At 45.9% G+C, this 21,532-nt stretch overlaps 8 protein-coding genes across 8 annotated transcripts; 6 read left to right on the top strand and 2 right to left on the bottom strand.

The window, feature by feature from the left end:
* Nucleotides 1–1,013: 1,013 nt before the first annotated feature.
* Triagg1_9914 (uncharacterized protein) lies at nucleotides 1,014–2,748 on the bottom strand (the record flags this gene model as incomplete). The annotated part of the gene is made up of 2 exons (XM_062904924.1): nucleotides 1,014–2,506; nucleotides 2,568–2,748. The coding sequence occupies 2 exons, from the start codon at nucleotides 2,746–2,748 to the stop codon at nucleotides 1,014–1,016; spliced, it is 1,674 nt and encodes a 557-aa protein (XP_062751134.1).
* Nucleotides 2,749–4,783: 2,035 nt separating this feature from the next.
* Nucleotides 4,784–5,269, top strand: Triagg1_9913 (uncharacterized protein; the record flags this gene model as incomplete). The annotated part of the gene is made up of 2 exons (XM_062904923.1): nucleotides 4,784–4,851; nucleotides 4,915–5,269. The coding sequence occupies 2 exons, from the start codon at nucleotides 4,784–4,786 to the stop codon at nucleotides 5,267–5,269; spliced, it is 423 nt and encodes a 140-aa protein (XP_062751133.1).
* A 1,400-nt stretch (nucleotides 5,270–6,669) lies between these two features.
* On the top strand, nucleotides 6,670–7,929 carry Triagg1_9912 (uncharacterized protein; the record flags this gene model as incomplete). The annotated part of the gene is made up of 1 exon (XM_062904922.1): nucleotides 6,670–7,929. One exon carries the CDS (start codon nucleotides 6,670–6,672, stop codon nucleotides 7,927–7,929), a length of 1,260 nt encoding a protein of 419 aa, XP_062751132.1.
* A 1,111-nt stretch (nucleotides 7,930–9,040) lies between these two features.
* On the top strand, nucleotides 9,041–10,120 carry Triagg1_9911 (uncharacterized protein; the record flags this gene model as incomplete). Its single annotated transcript, XM_062904921.1, has 1 exon — nucleotides 9,041–10,120. The coding sequence occupies one exon, from the start codon at nucleotides 9,041–9,043 to the stop codon at nucleotides 10,118–10,120; it is 1,080 nt and encodes a 359-aa protein (XP_062751131.1).
* Nucleotides 10,121–10,956: 836 nt separating this feature from the next.
* Triagg1_9910 (uncharacterized protein) lies at nucleotides 10,957–12,891 on the top strand (the record flags this gene model as incomplete). The annotated part of the gene is made up of 4 exons (XM_062904920.1): nucleotides 10,957–11,005; nucleotides 11,063–11,090; nucleotides 11,162–12,025; nucleotides 12,105–12,891. The coding sequence occupies 4 exons, from the start codon at nucleotides 10,957–10,959 to the stop codon at nucleotides 12,889–12,891; spliced, it is 1,728 nt and encodes a 575-aa protein (XP_062751130.1).
* A 289-nt stretch (nucleotides 12,892–13,180) lies between these two features.
* Nucleotides 13,181–14,200, bottom strand: Triagg1_9909 (uncharacterized protein; the record flags this gene model as incomplete). The annotated part of the gene is made up of 1 exon (XM_062904919.1): nucleotides 13,181–14,200. One exon carries the CDS (start codon nucleotides 14,198–14,200, stop codon nucleotides 13,181–13,183), a length of 1,020 nt encoding a protein of 339 aa, XP_062751129.1.
* Nucleotides 14,201–17,632: 3,432 nt separating this feature from the next.
* Nucleotides 17,633–18,520, top strand: Triagg1_9908 (uncharacterized protein; the record flags this gene model as incomplete). The annotated part of the gene is made up of 2 exons (XM_062904918.1): nucleotides 17,633–17,963; nucleotides 18,036–18,520. The coding sequence occupies 2 exons, from the start codon at nucleotides 17,633–17,635 to the stop codon at nucleotides 18,518–18,520; spliced, it is 816 nt and encodes a 271-aa protein (XP_062751128.1).
* A 541-nt stretch (nucleotides 18,521–19,061) lies between these two features.
* Nucleotides 19,062–21,434, top strand: Triagg1_9907 (uncharacterized protein; the record flags this gene model as incomplete). The annotated part of the gene is made up of 1 exon (XM_062904917.1): nucleotides 19,062–21,434. The coding sequence occupies one exon, from the start codon at nucleotides 19,062–19,064 to the stop codon at nucleotides 21,432–21,434; it is 2,373 nt and encodes a 790-aa protein (XP_062751127.1).
* Between the last annotated feature and the right edge of the window lie 98 nt (nucleotides 21,435–21,532).

Here is a 21,532-nt window from a genome sequence, read left to right as displayed (position 1 = left end):
CCTCGTTCCCATAATTATTTGTTAGGCAGTGCAAATCATGTTATCATTCATTCGTTCATCTTACTAAACAGCAGCGAGAGAAAGCAAGTTGGCACACGCGACCCTGTGGACGTGGATTTGGCATCGATGACGTCGTATGACGGAGACGATGGGTCGAGGGTCTCGCTAATGCATCCCAGGAGAGGCTAGTGGCTGCTTGGTTGGGCGCTTGGCGATATTGGGCAGGCGGGGTTCCCGATCCGGACTCCGGAGCTCGATTTGATTGGGTGAGATGCTTAATTTTTCCTTTGTCATTTTTTTCATTTTTCTCTTTTTTTTCTCTTTCGCTTTTTGTTTAAACAATTGGGCGGAAGCGGAGATAAGCGACGGAAAGAAAAATAAGGGTCGAGACGCGAAGTTCGAAGAGAATTAGTCATGGATGACTTTGGCTTTTTCTGGTGGCTTGGGTTCAAGTCAGATGGCGCAGCTGCCAAGCGGACTTTGACGTGTCGCCGTGGCTTGGTGAAAGTGAAAAGGAGAGTGAAAGGATGGATTTGTTTGTTAATTTGCTTTGTATTTCTGTCCTTGTACGGCTCTGCTGGAATGATTAGCCAGCGCTTGAAAATAGGGAGCGCCCTATCAAAAGCTCTCTGTGCGTCATTGCCAAGCTTGCCAAGTCGAGAGCGAAATGAACGAATTGTGTTTAATCCTCTTGATGATAGGGGACTACTTAACATAAAAATCTAGTAATTTTCCTCCATCGCACTGGAATCTATTAAACAAGAGTCAACGCCCCAATTATTGGTTAATAAGCCTGCTGTCTAGCTCGGCCGGTTCCCAGACAGCCACACTACGTAGCGGTAGCTAAGACGGCAGTTGGGCTCTTCTGGACTGTCGCAGAGATGTGGATATCTGTATTTTGATATCTCGATATAGAGGACTCAGGGTGATTGATGTTGATGAAGCAATTAATGAAGAGACAGATAAGCAGACAAGTAAGCTTTTGATAATACTCCAGGTCTATCCAACGGTCTCTAATCATAGGGCCTCTCATATGCTGGATCATAAGCATCTCGAATTATGCCCGCTCCATGGGCGACATGACCGGTTGCAGTATCAAAGGGATTTGTGCCATCAGAATATAAGAACTTCTCAACAGCTTCATGAAGCCAAACTGCGCGTCCTTGAGTATGCTCACCCGGGATAGGTACAGCATACTCGACTCTGGGTGGCGTAAGCCACTCATGCCAACGCAACGAGTCGCGCATTTCATTCAGCAACTCAAAATCAGAGTCAGGATATAAATACACAAATCCCAACTCAACAGAGCGCAGCCCGGTAAGCTGTGATAGCGCTGCTATTAGATCAGCGCGCATCACTGTAAAGTTCCACAACCGAAAGTGCCGCAGCTCGGCCCAACGATCAAGGGGAAGAAATGATCGTAGCACGGGTGGCAGAGCATCCCCTTGGTAATAATTTGCATCCCAGTTTGTCTCCATGCTGAAATGTTCAAGGTGTGAAGCTTCTGCTAGGGCGTTGCGCAACAGGTTACTGCGAAACCCTGGCCAATCTAAGGCTTGCTGTCCATCCACATTAAGGGATAACTGCAACTTCTTCAAGTTAGGCTGCCGAAGAACAGATAGAAAGTTAAGATATTCCTGGCATTGCTGCTGAAAGAGGCGGCAGTTAATGCCGGTATGAAGATAATGGGCGTCGATGAAAAGTTCAGAGACGCGGTGGTGCTGCTGCTCTTGAGCCAAAATTTCGGTGACTAAACAATAGCCACGAAATTTCGCTTTTGAGGCCTCCCATGGTACTTCAAATGTAGTACCTTCACCGGCACGCCGAGTCGGCCAGCCGCGAGGAATTGGATAGTTGAATCCGTAGGGAAAGGCTCGGATCATGGGAGTCTCGTAGAGAGGGGTGAATAACCACCCATGAGCAGCAGGTGTAACAGTGACTCTCTGCAGCGCAGGAAACCGTCGTAAACCATATCGAAGAGCTTTAGCATCAGCTCCACTGGCAAGTACTTCATCTTGTTGACGTAGGAGACCTTGATAATATGTCCACGACTCTGAGAAGGATAATTCGGCACGTGCTTGCCGGGCTCGTATCACATTGCCAGGACGGCCTGGGTTATCAGTGACCTGGCGATGTTTCAACTCGGATATGTGCTCGTCCCGCTCAGTGTAGAACCAATTCCTATCTGCTGGCACCTCTAGAAGCGGATAGCTTAGGGGAGACCGCTCATTTAATTCACCCCAGCAATCATCAAACGAGCGATAGAAAAGTGCATCGTCGTAGATGATCTCGGCAATGCCCTGGCGATAGAAGTCATGATCGGCAATAGAGCGGAAGACTTGGATATTCAGAGGATTGGCAGAGAGAAAGACTCGATTGATGCGCAGGTTGATCGTGCCAAAGCGTCTACAGGTCAAGCGCAGACTCTTGATGGAGTAATTGTCGAGATGGCTCACAAGATTGTCTATTAGTTCGGGAGGTAGCGCGGTCAGCAATGAAGGAGAATCTGCAGCTCGCCATCAGCGCCTCATTCATCTTCATCGAATGGAGAGGGTGTGCAAATGCACCTGGCGATATGAAGGCTGTGTACGTGTAATCGGATGAACTAGCATCGTCAGCCGGGGTGGCTGGAAACATTTGGCGTATCTTGTCGGCTCTTCTGGCCATGGCGGTCTCTGAGAATGGGCCATCATCGTAAGATTGTTGCTCGGGATATTCGCGAGCTTCCTTTGATGAACTAGTTCCCATGGCTATGTGGAGGACTTGACAGCAAATAGTTGAGTCGAGCTCAGTTGCGTGGTGGATAATAGCACGGAGAATCTGAAAGAGGGATCGCTTGTTCAGATTCTCAGGTGGGGAGCTAGGCAGCCCAGCTCGCGTAGATCGCATATAATATTTACTAATGATGCGACTTATTACAGGGGAGGATGGGTAGCCCTTCATACCTGTATTTGCAAGCTGCACTTTTATTTCTATATTCCTGCAATATTACCCAAACCCAGTTTGCATTCCAGCGCCATTTAAGGTCGCTCAATCGTATGAGAAGATACATGTACAAACGAGGGCCAGACTCTATAAGAATAGCTCTCGGCTGCAAAGGAATTCATCAAGTCATCCAAAGTATACCAGCCATATACTTGATCAGAGACTAGGTGTCTCATTCATCAAATACCTCAATATAAACGAAGTATGGGATATGTTTTGGGCAATATATGAGGCCATAGAAGACCATATGAGCATAAGACGGACCAGAAACGACGGTATTTGAAGTCTACCTATCTTGAGGAAGAGAGTATGAAGGTTGACAGATAGACAAATAATATGAATTCCTACCTCTTTCTTGTATTCTCAATCTCATTGCTATATAAAATGTACTGGAATAATGGGTCAATCAGATTGCCTAAAACATGCGCGCCTGGGAAATGCTTCCAGAGTATAAATGGCCAATAGGCAGAGGGACTAAATGATTGCGCCCCTACAGAGACTGTTTTACAAAGATCCAACTCCATTTTAGCACAATTATAAATTCTACCTAGGTAGTTTATAGAAATACTTACTTATTAATCTCTAGGTATATCTTCCTGCCGTGACATCAACGCCCGCATCTCATATGAAGCATAAGCGCGCAGCCGCCAAAGAGGAGAATTGCCTGCGGACTAGTTGCCGACATTTCCATATTGCAGCTACGAGTATTGATGCATATGCCACACCCGTACAAAACATAAGGACAGCCGCCAGAGGAAATAATTGCCGACTAGCTACCGAGACTTTCTCATTCTAGCTACTGGTATGCCTGTATATGCGCTATTAGAACTACGGTGTAACAGAAGTAATTGTTAGGGCTCTCGTATCTTAATTACTTTCCAAACAGTCAATGGAGCTACTATCGTGAACGTCTAGTTTAGATGCATGAATGTGGAATTCCCTTTTTCCCGCTTCTCTCCACCCACTATTACTATTTGGCCGTCAGCCAGGGATCTAGTAGTGATACGATCACACGCAATTGGTGGATTTGTTTACTATGGATTGCTTTGTGTTTCTTACTATATCCCGATTCCCATCTACATTTGTGCGAAACCCACTACAATTAGATAATGGATTATTACGGATTTATTTTGCATGCATTCAATACTCATACGTGCGATTTACTCAGTCCTGCTCGCCAAACTCGAGCTTCGTCTTACACTACCCCTTCTATCTAGTTTCTCCAGACCTCGAGTTTCCTCATAGATGTGAACCTCCGGAGCCGTAGACACATTCGACTTTAGCTTCTCCATCATCTGTCGCTCTCGTTCGGTTAGGTATGTACAGGGATCCTATCCACAAGCTCTTTCTAGATTTCCAAACGTGAGATTTTCGCGTAAATCCTATCCATCCAATATGCATCCGTACCCATGTGCAATTGGTGGATTTGCTTGTGCAACTAATTTATTTTTCCGCCTCATGGACCCATCATCTGTATATGGGCTTATTCTCCTTTCCAAAGCATGTTCTGGCGCATAGAACCTTGAAGTCATATACTAGCTCATAGCTGGAAACACTATCACAGGCGCCCGCACACCGCCAACTGGTGGGGATGGACGATGTATGATTCCATGTGTATACCAGCCTATCATGGCCCTCATCTATATAGGACTCCAAATATAGACGTAATATATACTATACAAATTCTAGATATATAAAGCCGATTCAAGCACCATTTCCTGATTTTTATCCTGGAGAGTAAGACTAAAAGACTTCAATAAGTAGCACTTCTATCTTATTACTCTTTACAACCTTCGCCATGTTTCAACCTACCGCTCTTCTGCTCGCGGCTGCTGCCCTCTTCATTCCTAGCGTTTTAGCCGGCGAGTATGTTTAAGACAATCTCAATTTCTCAAGTATCATATCGGCAGCATCGCTAATTCTATATAGGGGAGTTCACCTTGCCAACTGTGGCAACGATGTTGGCACGCCAATTACCAGTGTCATTGTCTACTACCCAGATGACTCTCAGTCCACCGGCGAGCCGCTTTCGCAGAACATTGCCTTTGCCACCAACCCTGAGCGTCTGGTGACCTGGGAGGGAAACTCTTATACCGCGAGCTTCTCAAGCGGAAACACTTTTACCACTCACATCAATTCTGGAAGCTTTAGCGTTGGCCAGTATGCGGGAACTGGAAACAACCAGCAGAGATCGTTTGCTTGCTTCAGAGACAACAACAGGCAGCTGTGGCGAGCTACAGGTGCTTACGCTTGCTTCAGCATCTACTATTGCCTCGACGCATAATGAATGTAAACAATGATGCCTAGATAGCACAATAGACATGAGTGTAAATATATTGAGGCCAGTTCTCGGATATTTTATGTGGCCATGTGAATCAATCTACACGTATAGTTACCTGGAATACTTACCTAAATAGAGTCCAATATTGTAGAAAATAAATAAATAGTGGCTACAAACTACATGTATCGCTGTATCCCTTAAATGTCCCGATATTTTGATAGCACAAGGTGTGTTGTTTTATCCTTTTGGTCTATGCGTCTCTTTATGGAGGTGAAATAAAAGACTCAGCAGATAAATGCTATGACACTGCCTGTAGACTTACGAGACGGTAAGGTGTCAAAATCTTACAGAAGGAATTGTCAAAGTTGAGGCATAGCGGAGTGAGGGATTGTTGGAATCACTATTTGGTTACCTGGCAGACGAGGCTATTAAGGAGGAGTTTGTTAAACTTGTAGTAAGAAATAATGATGCTATAGTGTCATTCCTTCTTACGCAGTGAATGGTTCAAATTGATTTCATAGAAGACATCGCAAGAATTGCAGCAGGAAAGCAGGGAGATGTCATGAAAGTCTTAAAATATCTTCTCTGTTATCGGGGAGAGAAAATTGATATCATAGAAGGTGTAATTAAGTCAGCAGCAGAAAATAAAGGTCAGGCATGAAAACGATAAGATTATTCCTTGATCAGCGGGAAATACAAGTTCTCATCACAAACCATGTCATGGAAGCTGTAGCAGGAAATGGGGATCAGGGCGTGGAAGTGATGATATTGCTTCTTAAGGAGGAGGTCAAGTTATGTACGTAGGCATTATCGCAAGAGAGGCAATCAAAAGGATCCTAGATTATCGATCGGATTTATATGTAATATATCTGCTTTTCTGTGAATGGGGAAAGAAATGATTGCTATAGAGGAGGTTCTGGGTTGGGAACTATTAAAGTTTGCTGGGATGTTCCAGTCCTTATTACAATGATATAGTTCGAGTGAGCGTCAGGCGAAACCGCATAAAGTCCATCAGAGTGAATGCATAGAACTCAGGAGCTAGATGCAAAAGCCTAGGACAATGTAAGACTATTGATCTTACATAGAGGCGTACCTTTGTTGGAATAGACTAACATGTACAAATGTGCGCCAAATGAGCCAACTAAGAACCCCTGTCATATTTGATCCTACCATTGAACACATGCTTACTTCAAGCTACCGTCTGATCTCACGTACAGCCTCGGGGATCCGCCACAGCCCGATATGTAGTGAATGCCGAGGAACGGAGTTAATGCGCTCGTCCGTGAACAATATTGAAGCTCTGCTCCCCAAGACTTTTGTTGGGTTCAACTTCTCTCCCATCACATCGCTCTTATTCGTGCCTCTTCACAGCAGACGAAAATCGACTCACTTCGCTATTTGATATGGCCTCCTCACCAGCTCCCCAGGTTCACATCTTGGACAAATCGGACTATACAAAGCAATACTTGGTCGCGCTCCATAATGCGGACCCTCTGCCCGATCTAGCGGCCCGTGAGATCCGTATCCGTAGCAGGATTATCTCCAATACGACCAACAATTTTACATATGCGCGACTTGGTCATCTCTTCGGCTGGTGGAATGTTTGGGCTGCAGTTCCGTCACTGCCTGCGCCATATGATGATGCTTCCAAGTACGGTCGCGTATCTGCTTGGGGATACGGCGAAGTGATTGAGAGCAAAAATGATAGAGTGCCTGTTGGCACCAAGCTGTATGGCTACCTTCCCATCGGGAATTATCCCGAGATACTTCAGGTAACCGTTGAAGATGAGACTGGACACGTCTTGGAGACGAGTGAGCGAAGGGCTAGTCAAATGAAGATATACAACCGATATATATCGTACCCTCCAGAGCTGGACTTGGAGGCAGACAAATCGTCTCGAGGCTTAGACTCTGCCCTTCGTGTCTTCTTTGAGACGAGCTACATGCTAAACCGGTATGCGTTTGCTTGGGACTCAACCAAGCTCTCCCACCCGCTTGGTGCTCCGCTACCTTGGAGTTCAAGCGATGCTGATCTCGCAAACGCCGTGGTGGTGCTCCTTGGGGCTTCTGGAAAGACGGCACTCTCGTTTGCATATCTATTGCGTCAATCGAGGCCCGCTGAGCAACGGCCTCGCAAGGTCGTGGCGGTTGGATCAGCCCAATCACGCAGCTTTACTGAAGCAACTGGTCTATATGACGACTTGCTACTGTATACAGATATTTCGAGCACGGATGATAGCATTGCTACCCGGCTGGGTATCGACGCCAACACCAAAGTGCTGCTCGCCAATTTTGGCGGGAGAGGTACAGTTGATGAGGATCTGCATGCCATTCTTACGCGTGCCTCAAAAAGTGTGATTATTCTCATCGTCGGTGGTGATCCTCAGGGAAAAGGCTCCAAGCTAAACGCCCTGACGGAAGTGCCCGGCAGCGGTGTCGCTGTGTGCAATGCTTCTGGCTTGCGAGACTCTGGGATGAAGAGTGATGGAACAGCAGGGTATTTTGAGAGTCTCTCACAAGAATGGACGCGACTCAAAGAGAATGGAGGTATCAAAGGGCTGACACTTCAATGGGGTAAAGGAATGGAAGATTATAGCAAGGGTTGGGATGCGCTCTGCAATGGAAGCATTGACCCGACGCTTGGCCTAGTATATGAAGTGTAGTACCTGTATACGGCTACTCAAAGTCAGATAATTGATCATTCATTTTGCTTAGTTAAATTTAAAGTGTCTGTTACTTCTCACCCATTCCCACTCTTCCTGGTATCTAGGTACATTATGAGAATTGAAGCCTCTGTACGTGCTGGCTCGTCCTTCCAACTCAAGCAGCAGTTCTACTACCACGTTGAGAATATACATATATTCCCGTAAGTGGATGGAAATTGACAAATGGGGTGAATGGTATGGAACATTGTCATACAACTTCTTCCCGGCTTTGGACAGGTGGCAATGCTTACTCTACGAATTCACTTGTTTCTCTTCACTGTTGAACGGAAAGCGTTTGTGGCTACAGGGGTAAAATTCACATTTACTAAGAGGTTAGCCGCATTAAAGTCAGTTGACTTACATCCACCGCCTCAATCACGGAATTAAGACAGCCACGATGCGCGGTGGGTAGAAGGGATGCGGATAGCAGCCTTGGATACATGTATCTATGAAAGGGAAGTGGTGATTCAGAAGACTCAAGTCGTGGCACATAAGGTATGAGTTGTCATAAGAGAGCCACGTCTTCACTTGCTGCTATGATCTCGAGGCACAAATATATATAATAAAGGGATATAAATGGGCGAAACTAACGGCAGGTTACATGTGTCTTATCCCGCGTATGTTACATGCACACATGCCATGTATATATGTAGTTAGTACTGGCTAATTCACTTTGCCTGGAACACCTTGTTCTGGAAGTACATGCTATAGTCACCAAACAGATTTGCGGTGCTTGATATCTGTCTACACGCACTTGTGTATCCCATGATTCTACCCTTCCAAAATTATAAATAACCCTCATGCGATCCATGTCTCCTCGAGTTGTTGAACCTTTACATACAAGTCATCATTGCCCATCAATTTCCACATCAGCAAAGCCACCATCATTCTTTACCTCAACTTCTACTTTCCACAGAGATCATGTCAGCTTCTGCAGACTCTAAGAGCACCTGCAGTAATAGCCCAAAATGCCGTGACAAAGCTGAATCCGGGTATTGTTGGCCTCAACAACGACGAATCTGTTACTTCTTCCGCTGAGCTACTTCGTCATGCGTCTAAGGCTTGGACCATGGATGGCCCGAAGGCACATTTTGTGCAAACAAACAAGAAGATCGGGCCAGAGTCACGCCAAGTACTCTTTCAGTCTTTCGAGAACATGGATAAGAACAACGTATCCTTGGTTCCTTACGGACATGGTTTGGTTGAAGTAATCATCCGCGCTTTCCAGCAAGACCTCCACCTTACGCTGCGCCCTGACGACGTATGGCTTTCCATCATGGGTCAATTCAGCTTCTATGTAAACGGCCATGCTGAAGAAATGAGGCGATTCTTCGTGACTCATGAAGGCAAAAAGCAGCTCGTTGTAGACACGGGGCTGATGAGCCCTCTGTCCGTCGACTTCGACACACTTGCACGAGCATTTACCGACCTGATACAAGAGAATGTAACCGACCCCGACCTCAAGTCTTGGATGCTGCCAAACTTTTCAACCACAACCACCGAGGATGTGACCACAACCGCAATTATCATGATGGCAACTGTAAAATCTTACTTCGAATGTATTGGAAGGGGTGGATGCGGGTTTCCAAGCGTTACCCTGCTTGGAGAGAGAGCGGATTGGGTCAATCTTCTGGGAAAAGTTGCAAAGATCGCTACCTATGGCGAGGAACTTTCAGCCTGGAGCACAATCCTTACCAAGGTGATGGAGAAAATGGTTGAAACATTCGACAAGCCAGACTCACGGACGACCAAAGATTTTTGGATGAGGGCGGCGCATCACAACGGATCAGATGGTTCCGGTACAGTAGGGTTACCTTCCGGATGGATCACCGCTTTTTGCTATTGGGATGCCAAGGGTGAGAAGATTTACCAGTTTCGCGATGTTGAAGGACAGGAAGCGAATTGGAGGCGATTCATCATTGACGATGTCTGTTTCCCCATCATTCGTGCTTCGGCTGTTCCAAGAGCAGTGGCCGAAGTTCCAGTTATATTTTTGGACTATGCAGATTTCAACCGCTATGAAACGACTGCGATAGCTGGGTTTGTGGGAGCAAAATCGTCCGCAAGCAAAGACGGAGACCAGCATGATACCTTTCAACCCCAATCGGGCTATTGGGTATTGGTAGACAAGGTTGAGCCGATTGTTTGAGATTTTCAACTAAAAGATGGACAAGATATTCTTTCTATCCAAGTTGTAGATGATTGGCGGGAAACAGCAAGATTTTGTCATGATTGACTACTCGAGGTGCACGTAGCTACATACATGTACCCAGATGGTGATGCAGCAAATATCATTAACGCGACTACATATGTAGCCACATGTATTAAATAATATTCTTCTAAAGAAGAAATCAATCTCTATTTGCCAAGAATATTTTAAATGATAGCGAATGTTTTCTAAGTGCGTGGCTACTAAATCACATGTATGTTAGCGTTCCTGTCATCAATTTTGACAGGCGGCTTTGTAGCCCGTCTCTGAACCTAGAGTATTCGAAGATGATGAAGGATAAGTATTAATTAAGAAGCTATTTAATCCATTTTCTAAGTGTAAATTTATCACAGTGAGCTCATGTCTTCTTGTTCTTTGAGTGGGAAATGCCTCTGTTGTACGAAGCATACTCGCCTTAATAATTTGAGATATCTATATGCGACTTGCACTGGTGCCGCATATTCGATATCTATGTGCTACGCGGTTAGGTGAGATTTACGGCCGATTCAAGTAAGAATTAGTAGACTAAATTATTTACCAGGGGGATACACATCTTGTGTGGTGCTTACGTGTATCTTACAGATCAATATAGTGTGATACCCGTAGCCACTCTTTAGGGGCAACAAGGTCTACCTATCTGCGGATTTTCAGCTCGACTTTCTCTTGTCTCTATATTTCCCTAATGCTGTGAATGAGTCCTGGAATTTGTAAATTTTTTTTAATCGCTTGGCAGATCAGATTCCGATCACTTGAACTAAGCCGTGTTCAAGTCAGCAATGGCTCAACAGATCAAGCAACAGACAAAGGTGATCATTATTGGCGCAGGTAGTTGCACCCGATTGGAATTCGAAAAAGAAAAGAGCATGACTAACTTAGAGATAGGGTGGGCTGGCCTGGCTGCAGCAAAAACGTATAGGACTTCCATGCCCATTCTGAGAAGAAACACAGGGAATCTATTCAGCTTTTGCTAATGCAATATAGGTATCTACAGGCCAACCCTGCTATATCCCTTACCATTCTGGAATCAGAATCTACAGTAGGTGGTGTGTGGTCCAAAGCAAGATGCTATCCGGGCTTCATAGCGGATGGCCCCGTGGGACTGTTCGACTTTAGCGACCTGCCAATGCCCGGCGTGGTTGGGCTCAAGGATTGGGATGAACTGCCAGGTATAAAAGTTCATGAGTATCTGCACGAGTATGCTCGAAAGTTTCATCTTCTGGAGCGATGCAAATTTGGGTACCGAGTCACGAATGTTCGCCGGGGAGCACTAGAGAAGGGATGGATCGTCGATGCTCAAAATACCGGCGATGATGGAAAGCAGATTTCGCAGATTTTTGATTGCGATAAATTAATTGTTGCCACGGGAAACTTTTCGAATCCTAAATATCCCGACGTGGCGATGGCTGGGTTCAAGGGTCTGTCTATACACACCAAAAACATCGGGCAGCAGTACGAGGCTCTTCTCGGGACAGACATTGAGAGTGTTGCAGTCTACGGAGGCGGAAAGTCAGCTATCGATGCCGTCAACCTCTGCATCGAAGCTGGCAAGAAAGTGCACTGGATCATCAGCGACAAAGGCAACGGGCCAAACATGATGTTCAGCACTCGACTGAAATGGGGCTATCACGTTGGCCAGTTTGTTGGGAGATGGAAGGACGTGTTTTCTGTCAGCATCTTCAGCATCGACACTTTCTTTGGAAGATTCTTCTACAGCGGCAATAACAAGCTTGGAACGTGGCTGATTGGCAAGTTTTGGTCTTTTGCGGCGAAGAAGACGAAAACGGGCGGACTCTATGCAGACATGACGGATGAAAACCGGCAAAAGTTGTTGCCTGAGAGTAATAGGTAAGTCTTTTGAGAGCTAGAAACCGACGAACTCGTTGTGTCACGATTCTGAACATGATGTTAACAAGACTTGCTGCAGTGCTTTGTTTTCGGCAGCCGGAGGCGCAGCTTTGCACAGCTGTCCCAAGTTCATCTCAGAGCTGAGTAAACAAGATGGTCTCCTCACAGTTCATCGAACGCGCATCACATCTGCTCAAGATCAAATTCTTCATCTCTCCAATGGAAAAACTATCAGCTGTCAGGCTCTAGTGTTTGGTACGGGATGGACAAGTGAAGATGTCCTATTTGATCCTGCACTCGGGCTTTCTTTAGGTTTACCTAAGGCTGCGGTGCTTGAAGACGACAGTTCAACAGAATACTGGCAAAAGCTTCATATGAGAGCTGATGCTGACATATTGTCACTTTTACCAATTCTCAAAGATTCTCCTGGACCCAAGACAGCAGATTCCTTAACGCCATACCGTCTATATCGATATATGCTGCCTTCATCGTTAGCCGCAGCAGATGACCGCTCCCTCATCTTTCTAGGATATTTGATCAGTATTCAAACTCACATCCTCAGCGAGGTCTCCGCTCTATGGGCGATCTGCTGGCTCGAGAACCTCGTTGACCTGGACATCTCGAAGAGCAAGGAAGACATAGACTATGAGATTGCAAAAGTAAATGCATTCAGCTTTCGGAAGAATCTATCCCAAGAACCAAGTGCTGGTAGCGGGATTCAGCATTTCATTGACTTATTAATGAAAGATATGGGATTAAAGCCAAATCGAAAGGGCGGTTTAGGGATCAAAGACACATTTGTCCCGTACAGATCTCAAGATTATCTAGGTATTGTGGATGAAATTTTGCGAAGGTCAAACGCGTGAGCTAGAGTTTCTTTTTTGGCTGATTGAAGCCTCTTCTCTTACGTATCATTAGCATTTCATCATTTAAAAATACCATAATATTAGAAGAGTAACCCTCTCGTACGAAAGTAAAGATCATGGATTTGGCAGTGTAATCGATATATAGCTTGCATTCTGATCAAATGACTCTTCTAGGGATAGTAAGATCATCTACTTCAGGATCCTAACGTCTTTATTTTCCTTTCCGTTCCTTTTCCGTGTGGTCAACAGTGCCCCCAACTAATACTATGTGAGCAACTATCCTCAAACTCTAGTCCACACAATTGACGGGTGACTGACCGTGGGACAGGGTGTCTTTAATTTTCTGTTCAGCCTCAACTTTGTTCGATGGTATGCGATAAAGCAAATCCTTCGCATAAGCAGCTGCCGTCATTGCGGCATACCCTTGCCAGTCCTTATTCTTGTGCGAATCCGAATAGTCACAGATGCCTCGAATGACCAAACACGGAAACTGGTTCATAAGTCCAGCTGCTTCCATCTCAAAACACAGAACGCCCTTCTCATTAGCGAGTTTATCACGCATGATGGCGTCTTTCATCAATTGATTTGCAGAAGCAATAAGGCCATAGTGAATAGCAGGATTATCTTCCTCCTCCGTACGTGCTGAGCGTGGCGCCAATTTCTCTGCTCCGTCGCCGCATACAGTCTGACAGCCAGCGTCATCATTCTCAGGGTGAACCACGTTACTTCGATAGAGCTTATCGCTGCCCGGAGCCGGCCGAGTGTACTTCTTCCGGAGTCGTGGCTTCACATTAAGAATCTCAGTAATAGTGGTCTCGTATCCATGTCCTTCGCTTTCGTGCTGAGACCTAAGCCCTGCCATTGCTGTCCTAAGCACTGTCGGCGGCTGATTCAAGAATCCAGTGGTCTGAAAGCTCTGGTTCTGAATTGTCTTGCCAAAGTCATATTGGAAGACGCCACCCATTCCATCACGAGGAGCGCTCACAACAATATCACCCAAGCGAATATCATGGCTTGGGCTCGGCGCGCCGCCGCCAATGCCGACCATCAAACCAATTCTGACGTTTGGAAAGCTATGGAGCATGTCTCTTGCCACGCTTGCTGCAGAAGCTATCCCGTATTCTCCGTCGGGAAGAACGGCTATGACGACGTTGTGCTGTCCGATTCTCCCCAATGTATAATCGTTGTTATCATGTCTGGAGACGCTACTCGGGGAACCGTGTCTCTCATCTAGGAAAGCCTGCGCAGCGACGTATTCTGTACTTATGGCGCAAATCCAACCAACGGCGTATACTTCAGGGTTTGACATGATGTCTTTTTATGTGGAATGGGCTGGGAGAAGGGATGGAAGAAGAGGTCCTCACAGGGTACGGTGAGTCAGCGCTTCTGAGAATCTTTGCGGATTTGTCCTGTAGATAGAGTCATTTGCAATGTTCAAGTTTTCTGAAGAAAGCCCGGAATGGCAACATGAAGCGGGCAAAATATTAGGCAGCAATAGATCCCCGCCGCATAGCAGCCAATCAATTTGGAATTTTATATTAAATCCTATAATCGTGACGAGGCTGAGAGTTCACATGTATATAGCGGCAAGTGTTCCAGATTACAAACCGATCAGAAAGAACAACAGTCACAGACCAGTGTTTACATGTAAGCGAGCTGTATTTCCTGTCCAAGCATTGTCAAGCAACTTCCTGCTTGAGTGGAACTCTTGCCGAAAATTTTGATACCAGAATAATGGTGATGAAAAAATTGTATTTGGAATCAACTCCTGGAGAGAGAGTTCCTAGAGCTTCTCAACCTGGAGCCCTGCGGAGACATAATATATGTAGAGTGCATGTCAGCTTTCTGTCTGTTTGGTACATATTTTGTGCTTTTTATTCCAGATAGTGGGCGGGGAAATGCTATGGTCCATCACATGCAGATAACTCGAGGATCCGAGTCATGCTCTAGAAGAAAAGTGTGGAGTCTGACTCCAACAGCCGAACGAGTGAATTAACATGCATGGGTCTTTGGGCGACTTGGGGCCGGATACCACGTTGAACATCGAGGCACTCTTTAGCCCTGGCAACCTGGCATGAGACTTTGGCAACTATTGACGAAGTACCTAGTATTTGCACCTTGCTGTGTCAGCACTAGCATTGTTGCAACCCTTGTGGGGGATGCGGAAACAGCTCCGTATAGCCATACTCGTATGTAGATTTGAAATGAAGATTATTAACACGGCAGCTCTTGAACTTCCGAGAGGGGTTAAGCACAACGGTCGGATCGTTTAAATGACGCTAACGACGGTATCACCACAGCTGGACGGCCCGCTCATGACTCGTTATTGTCCTCGAATCGAGATACTGGACAGCTTTAGATGATATGTCAAGATACGTCTCAAGGTTCTAAACTTCAGGACCTTCGAAACCTTCTGCCCGCTGAATACACAACTTGAAAATAGGGTTATGATCATGACCACAGTACATGTATTCAAGAACCAGCGCTACCTCATCAAGCAGAAATACAAATAAAACAGACGCTAGAGATAAAGAATACATGTCCCCCTACCAATGGTGTAAGCAGGAATGCGGAGTACCCGTACCGATCCATGTGACGTGGGCCTTGCTGCTCGGTGACATTCCCTCAAGCATCACAAGAATTCACTTGTGGCAGCGGCCAAGAAAGCATGCGAGCAAGCGAACTTACGGAGGAAGGGAATCAACTAAATTAGACTGTAATGAGATTGTTCATACAAAGATGCAATGAATTAGATTGTGGGGGTAAGTTACATGTGCTTCGTACGGAGTACATACATCGTATTCAACAGGCAGGGGGGTAACCCCGTGAGACCGACGGCCGGGGCCTTTTACCTATTGCATAGGAAAGTGGCTCCCGGGCACGATACTACACAGTAAATCTGTTGAAACCGGGAAAATATGCCATTACGAGCGGGTTTTCTTCTCTTTTATGTGTGCATGGCCCGAGTTTTAGCTCTTCCTGCTCTTCTCAACGGATACCGAGAGGCTTCGTCAACAAGCACATGAACCATCAAAGCCAACAAGTATAATTCCCTCTTCTTTTCTTTAGTGCGTTTCGTAGAATATACTCGGTTTTCGTTTACCCCGTACTGTAGATGTATCCCCTCATTTGCAGCTGGGATCTAAGCCACTTTGCCCACTGAATGCAACGCATAAACTTCCCAATGCTTCTTTGATGGAGATACAAATCTGGCCCTGTAGATTCCTCTGAACCTTTTCCCCCATCTTTCATTACATGAGTCTCTACTATAGATGCTCTAGATATGCAGAATGATTCGAATTCCCACTTCCTAGGTTCAAAGTTGGGATACAAATTTGTAGCTCTGGCATTATCGATACATATATCAATATATAATTATGAATTACCCTTGCAAGCATAACATGTAGAAAGCTTTAGATTACCTCATCACAGCCATGTTTTATAGTCAAATATACTCAAAGTCCATGTATACATATACGCCGATATATAGGCAATCAGTCATTCAATTTGAGCTACAGACAATGTCACTATAGATCCCACCGTTACATATTCTACCTAAGTGCAGAAAACTTGATTTGAATAATTAATGACACCATAACGTAAGAGTCTCATATCTATCCGGTTTCTTCCACCACTCGTAGAGAAGCCACCCATCAAGCTGTGATGTGATGATTGGCGTCTGCAGGGGTTTGATGCAATTTGCTACATTTGGAACAACCCTTACCACCCAACTTGCATTAATAACGTCGCACCCAATGTTCCATGGACCGTGGAGGCCCCTTATCTATGTGACAAGTGATAAGTATTCGAGTTTGCAAGCGGGGCTGCTCTTTAAGCATACCTATATATTGGGCAGTTTGCAAGCTGATGGGGTCCTAATAACACGAACTGATTTCAAGCTATGTAGTTTTCAACTTTCTTCTGATTTTAGCTGGTTCTCAACGCTCGGTTTCTCATGTTATCCCTTCTTGTACTCACCAAGGGGGCTATTACCCAAGCCTCCATTCTTGGAATTCTAATATGTCTCGCTACAGCTCTATTTAGCCGTTCCCTTCGAAAAGGAAGTCTGGCTAAAAAATATCCATCGGGACCTAAACCATGGCCTCTAATCGGAAACCTATTTTTCTTCTCGGAAATCTCAAAGAATAATGAGAAAGCCCTTGACCCACTGAGCAAAGAGTTTGGTGGTTTTTTTATGCTCTGGCTCTTTTCGCAGCCATTTTTGTTTGTAAACAAGTTGGCAGATGCTAAAGAATTGATGGATAAGGTATGTCTTGCCTGATGGGATATTTGGACAAGAACACTAAATTAATCGTCCCAAGCGAGGAGCTGTCTTTTCAGATAGGCCAAAGATGAATGGCTTTGTCCAAAAAGTTTGGCCAAGCCTATTGCCACTTAAAGGTGTCGGAGAAGAGTTCCGGCTTCTGAGGCGAGTATATACTGATATACTTGGCCCCAAGCCAGCGCAGTCAGTTAAAAAGTATCAGGAGTATGAGTCGAGAATGATGATTCGCGATTTATACCACGCTCCTGAGCATTTCCTAGCACATACAGAACGATATGCAACGAGTGTTATATTTAGTGCAGTTTATGGGGTAAGGATCAGCCGACTCGACTATCCCGTTATTGTTGAGCTTCTTGATATAATAGATATCATGTCAAAATGCAAGTCAATATGAAAACTTCTGCCCAAGTTCATGAATGAATTTACTGATTTTATCTAGACATTCTGCCAGGAAAAATGTTGATTGACTATCTTCCATTTCTCGAGAGACTACCGGAACGTCTCCAACCATGGCTTTGGACTGCAAATGTATTGCACGCTCGCGAAGACTCTGTTCATAAAGGCTTTCTGAGAGTCCTTAAGAAGCAGATAGAGACTGGAGCAGAGTCTTATTGCTTTGGCGTTGATGTCTTAAAACTACAAGAGAAGAATGGGCTTGACGACCAGCTTACGCTAGAGATTCTGAAGGGAGTGATTGCTGCTGGCGCCGAAACAACTAGCAGCATGATGCAGACTATCTTTAAAGTCTTGGCCATGAATCCCGAGGCCCAGAAAAAGGCACAAGAGGGTGAGTTTACCTACATGTACATATTTACAAGTTTGAGACACCGCTGAAGCTAACTCAATGTCATCGGTATAGAGCTAGATCGAGTAGTAGGACCGTTACGGCTGCCGACCTGGGAAGATAGTCCCAATCTTCCTTACATGCGGGCTCTCATAAAAGAGATTCATAGATATGCTCCCCTTTTCAGTATCGGGTTACCACATGCTTCTACAGAAGAAATCAGCTACGGAGGTCTCACGATACCAAAAACAACTGTGTTGCCGAACGTTTTTGCTCTTTCCCGAGATCCTGAGAGATATGACGAGCCTGATAAGTTTGAACCAGAACGTTTTCTTGGAGACGACCTCGACTCTTTTAGCAGCGCTAAGCAGGCTGATTATCGCAAGCGGGATCATGTTGACTATGGATGGGGCCGTCGATTATGTCAAGGCATTCATGTCGCCGAAAACTCGATATATATGCAAGTTTCTCGCCTTCTGTGGGCATTTGATGTCTCGACCTTGGCTGGAGAACCACCGTTGGATCTGCAGGATAAACACGGCAAGTCTCCTTCCCCATAACAACGCCTCCTCATAATACTGCTTCCTAGGCTAATACTACAGTATTGAACAGAGGGATTGATAAAGAAGCCCAAGCCGTTCCGATTATCCATCACGCCTCGATCTGAGCAAGCGGTTCAGGTGTTGCTACAGAGCGCCGAAGAGGCAGTTACAGATCTCCCAGATGCAGATAGTGTAGAGATGTCTGCGTAATTGCGAAAGACACCGCACCAGAGAAGCAAAGTACATGTAGCTGATGGTTTATTGGTGGTGTTGATAGCGCGGATGTATTGTATCTACATGTACTTACTTATTCAGAGACCTTACAGGCATGGACTGCATTGCGTTTACATGTCCCAAATTGACGCTGCATATCACCGGGCTGTATTATTGAGACGAAACAATGAGCGGGGTAGAGCCCACCCACGGGACGAGTGAAATATATGTACATGTAACTTGATGACCCGTCAGCAAGAACTGCATTGACTATTCTTGTATCTTCTGCAGAGCTACAGAAACTCATTTGACCTATTGATTGGTGTTTCAGGCATTTCGTTCCATCATGCCTGTCGCCGGTGAGCCGTTGCTCGATGATGCCTCCAATGATCCTACTCATAAAACTCGCTGGAGTTATACGAGTTCTACTGATCTTCCGCTGCCCGATGAAGACCCCACGCAGCCGTTCTGTCCTCGTCATGTCACTACCATTGCTTTATTGAATAGGAGTTCTTTTGGTCCTTACCCAGTTGGCGTGGGTTCAGCGACTCCCCATCATGATTGGCATTTTGGGAATCTTGACTACATTCTGTCGCATCGGAGCTGGTGCCGAGTGTGTGGCCTTATTGCAGATGTGATCAATGAAGATCCTGCAAACTCCATGTCGGAGCACAACAATGCAGAAATTATTGCCTGCTGGGTTTGGGACGGAGTGCTCAGCAGGAGCGGCGACGAAATGGGAACCCTCCGGCTGAGAGTTGCCCCTGAGATGGTTGGCTGGGAAGACTTGTTTGAGCCGTTCGATCTGGTTCCCCTGGCGGACAGTGGTATAGACAGGTGTTTGTTTCTCGGACGGAAAATTGAGGAGGATCGGTTTGACCTAGAGCTCGTCAAAGTTTGGACCAAGAGTTGTACTGAATGGCATGGCAGTGAGTGCCTAGATGCAACGCCGTGGCAGACTTGTCACTTTGGTGTGCCATTCATTCGGATGATCTCCCTCACGGACTACAACTTGATTGAGACATCGCGTCCTCCACCATACGCAGCGTTGAGTTACGTGTGGGGGGCTTCCCCCGTATTCAAGACGTTGCAGGGCAATGTCAAAGACTTGATGCAGCCACAAGGTCTGCCGGTACCGTCTCTTCCGAGATCGATTCGTGATGCTATGGTTCTAGCACGCGATCTTGGTTTTCAATACATATGGATCGATTCCATATGTATCATACAAGATTCCGCGGAAGACAAAGTGCAGCAACTTCGCATGATGGACAACATTTACAGTCGTGCAAGTCTCACCATCGTCGCTGCAGCTGGTGCTCATGCCGACGCAGGAATTCCTGGCTTACAACCGGCAACCAGATGTCGAAAACAGCATACAGTCCAGATTTCTAAAGACCTGACTCTTGTGGCCCTAAATCCAGATACCCATCGCAAAGCGACGGCCACAACGTGGAATACGAGAGGCTGGACTTATCAGGAACGACTTCTCTCAAAACGGTGTGTTTTCTCTTTCCCTGATGGATCTGTGAGCTTTCAGTGCTCAAAGGCTGTTTGGGGTGAGGATTACTACGCCGAGACACCGGATATGAAGCGTTGCGCGCCGATGATGGACATTTCCTTGAATCGAAGCTGGATGGCCCCGGGTTATGTCAACACGAGAGGTGCTCCAACCGTGCATATAATGAATACGCCGTATCTACACGAATACTGCAGGCTTGTCGAGGAATACACTGGCCGTAATATGTCATACCCGAGCGATCGACTACCCGGCATCAATGGTGTTCTAGACGTCTTTCGAAGAGAGTTTGGTCTTCAGTTTCTTCATGGGTTGCCGGAAGTTCTCATTCATATGGCTCTTCTCTGGCAGCCACGCAACAAGCTGAAGCGTGTACCCAAAGATCCCCGGACTGGTTTACCGTTCTTTCCCAGTTGGTCGTGGACCGGTTGGACTGGGCCAGTTGGATATGAGAACTGGGATGCCTTCAATGGTATGCCTGAGCTGGAGGATCGTGCAAAGCGTGTCATTCCTTTCGGAAAGTTGGCCAAGATGGGGTTAAGAGACTTCGAATATATTCCTTTACCAACAGAGCTTCAATCATCCCTCAATTGGTCAAGAATTTCTACACCGAGACAAGGGACTTGTTATGTTTTGGATGACAATGCCAACAGGTATCATTCGATCCCTTACATATCACCATCCACGAGGCCAGAAGAAGTCAGGACATTTGGGCAAACACTTTGGCTCAGTCTGCGCACGCGTGTCGCGCGTTTCCGGTTAACAAATCTTGTCTTGAGTTCTGATTTTAATAAAGAGGACTTTCCGATCGAGAAACGTGGCCGCTTTGGGCTTTCTCTGCCGTCGCCATCTGCAGGCGACCGGCCCTGGTTGGGAACAATTCTTCTACCTGTGCAATATCATGCCAAGATGACCCAAGACCATGAATTCATCATTCTCTCTGAAAGCTATGGATTCAATCGTCAAGAGATGGCACCAGCGGCAGCCACTAAAACGAAACCCTTTGAAGTTTACGATGTGATGATGATACGGAGAGTTGTTGACGAGGAGTTGGCGCAGTATCGATCTCGACTTGCATCCGAATCAGCACAAATGGATAAGTGGTTCGATGGAAAAAGTATTGTGGAGAGGATTGGAGTTGGGCGGATGGTGAAGAATGCTTGGGATAGTGATGGCCACTGGGAAGACTTTGTTCTTATCTGATGCTAGATTTGTGCTTTGATGTTATACTCAAATTTTCTGGTAACATAGCGGCACTGTCTACCTAATGAATCGTAAACTGCAGAGAATTGTTTACTTCA

The sequence above is a fragment of the Trichoderma aggressivum genome, assembly GCF_033847375.1.
Source record: "Trichoderma aggressivum f. europaeum strain CBS 100526 chromosome Unknown scaffold_061, whole genome shotgun sequence".
NCBI lineage: Eukaryota > Fungi > Ascomycota > Sordariomycetes > Hypocreales > Hypocreaceae > Trichoderma > Trichoderma aggressivum.
The sequence above is the reverse complement of the archived record's forward strand: the minus strand, read 5'-3'. Positions and strand labels throughout refer to the sequence as shown.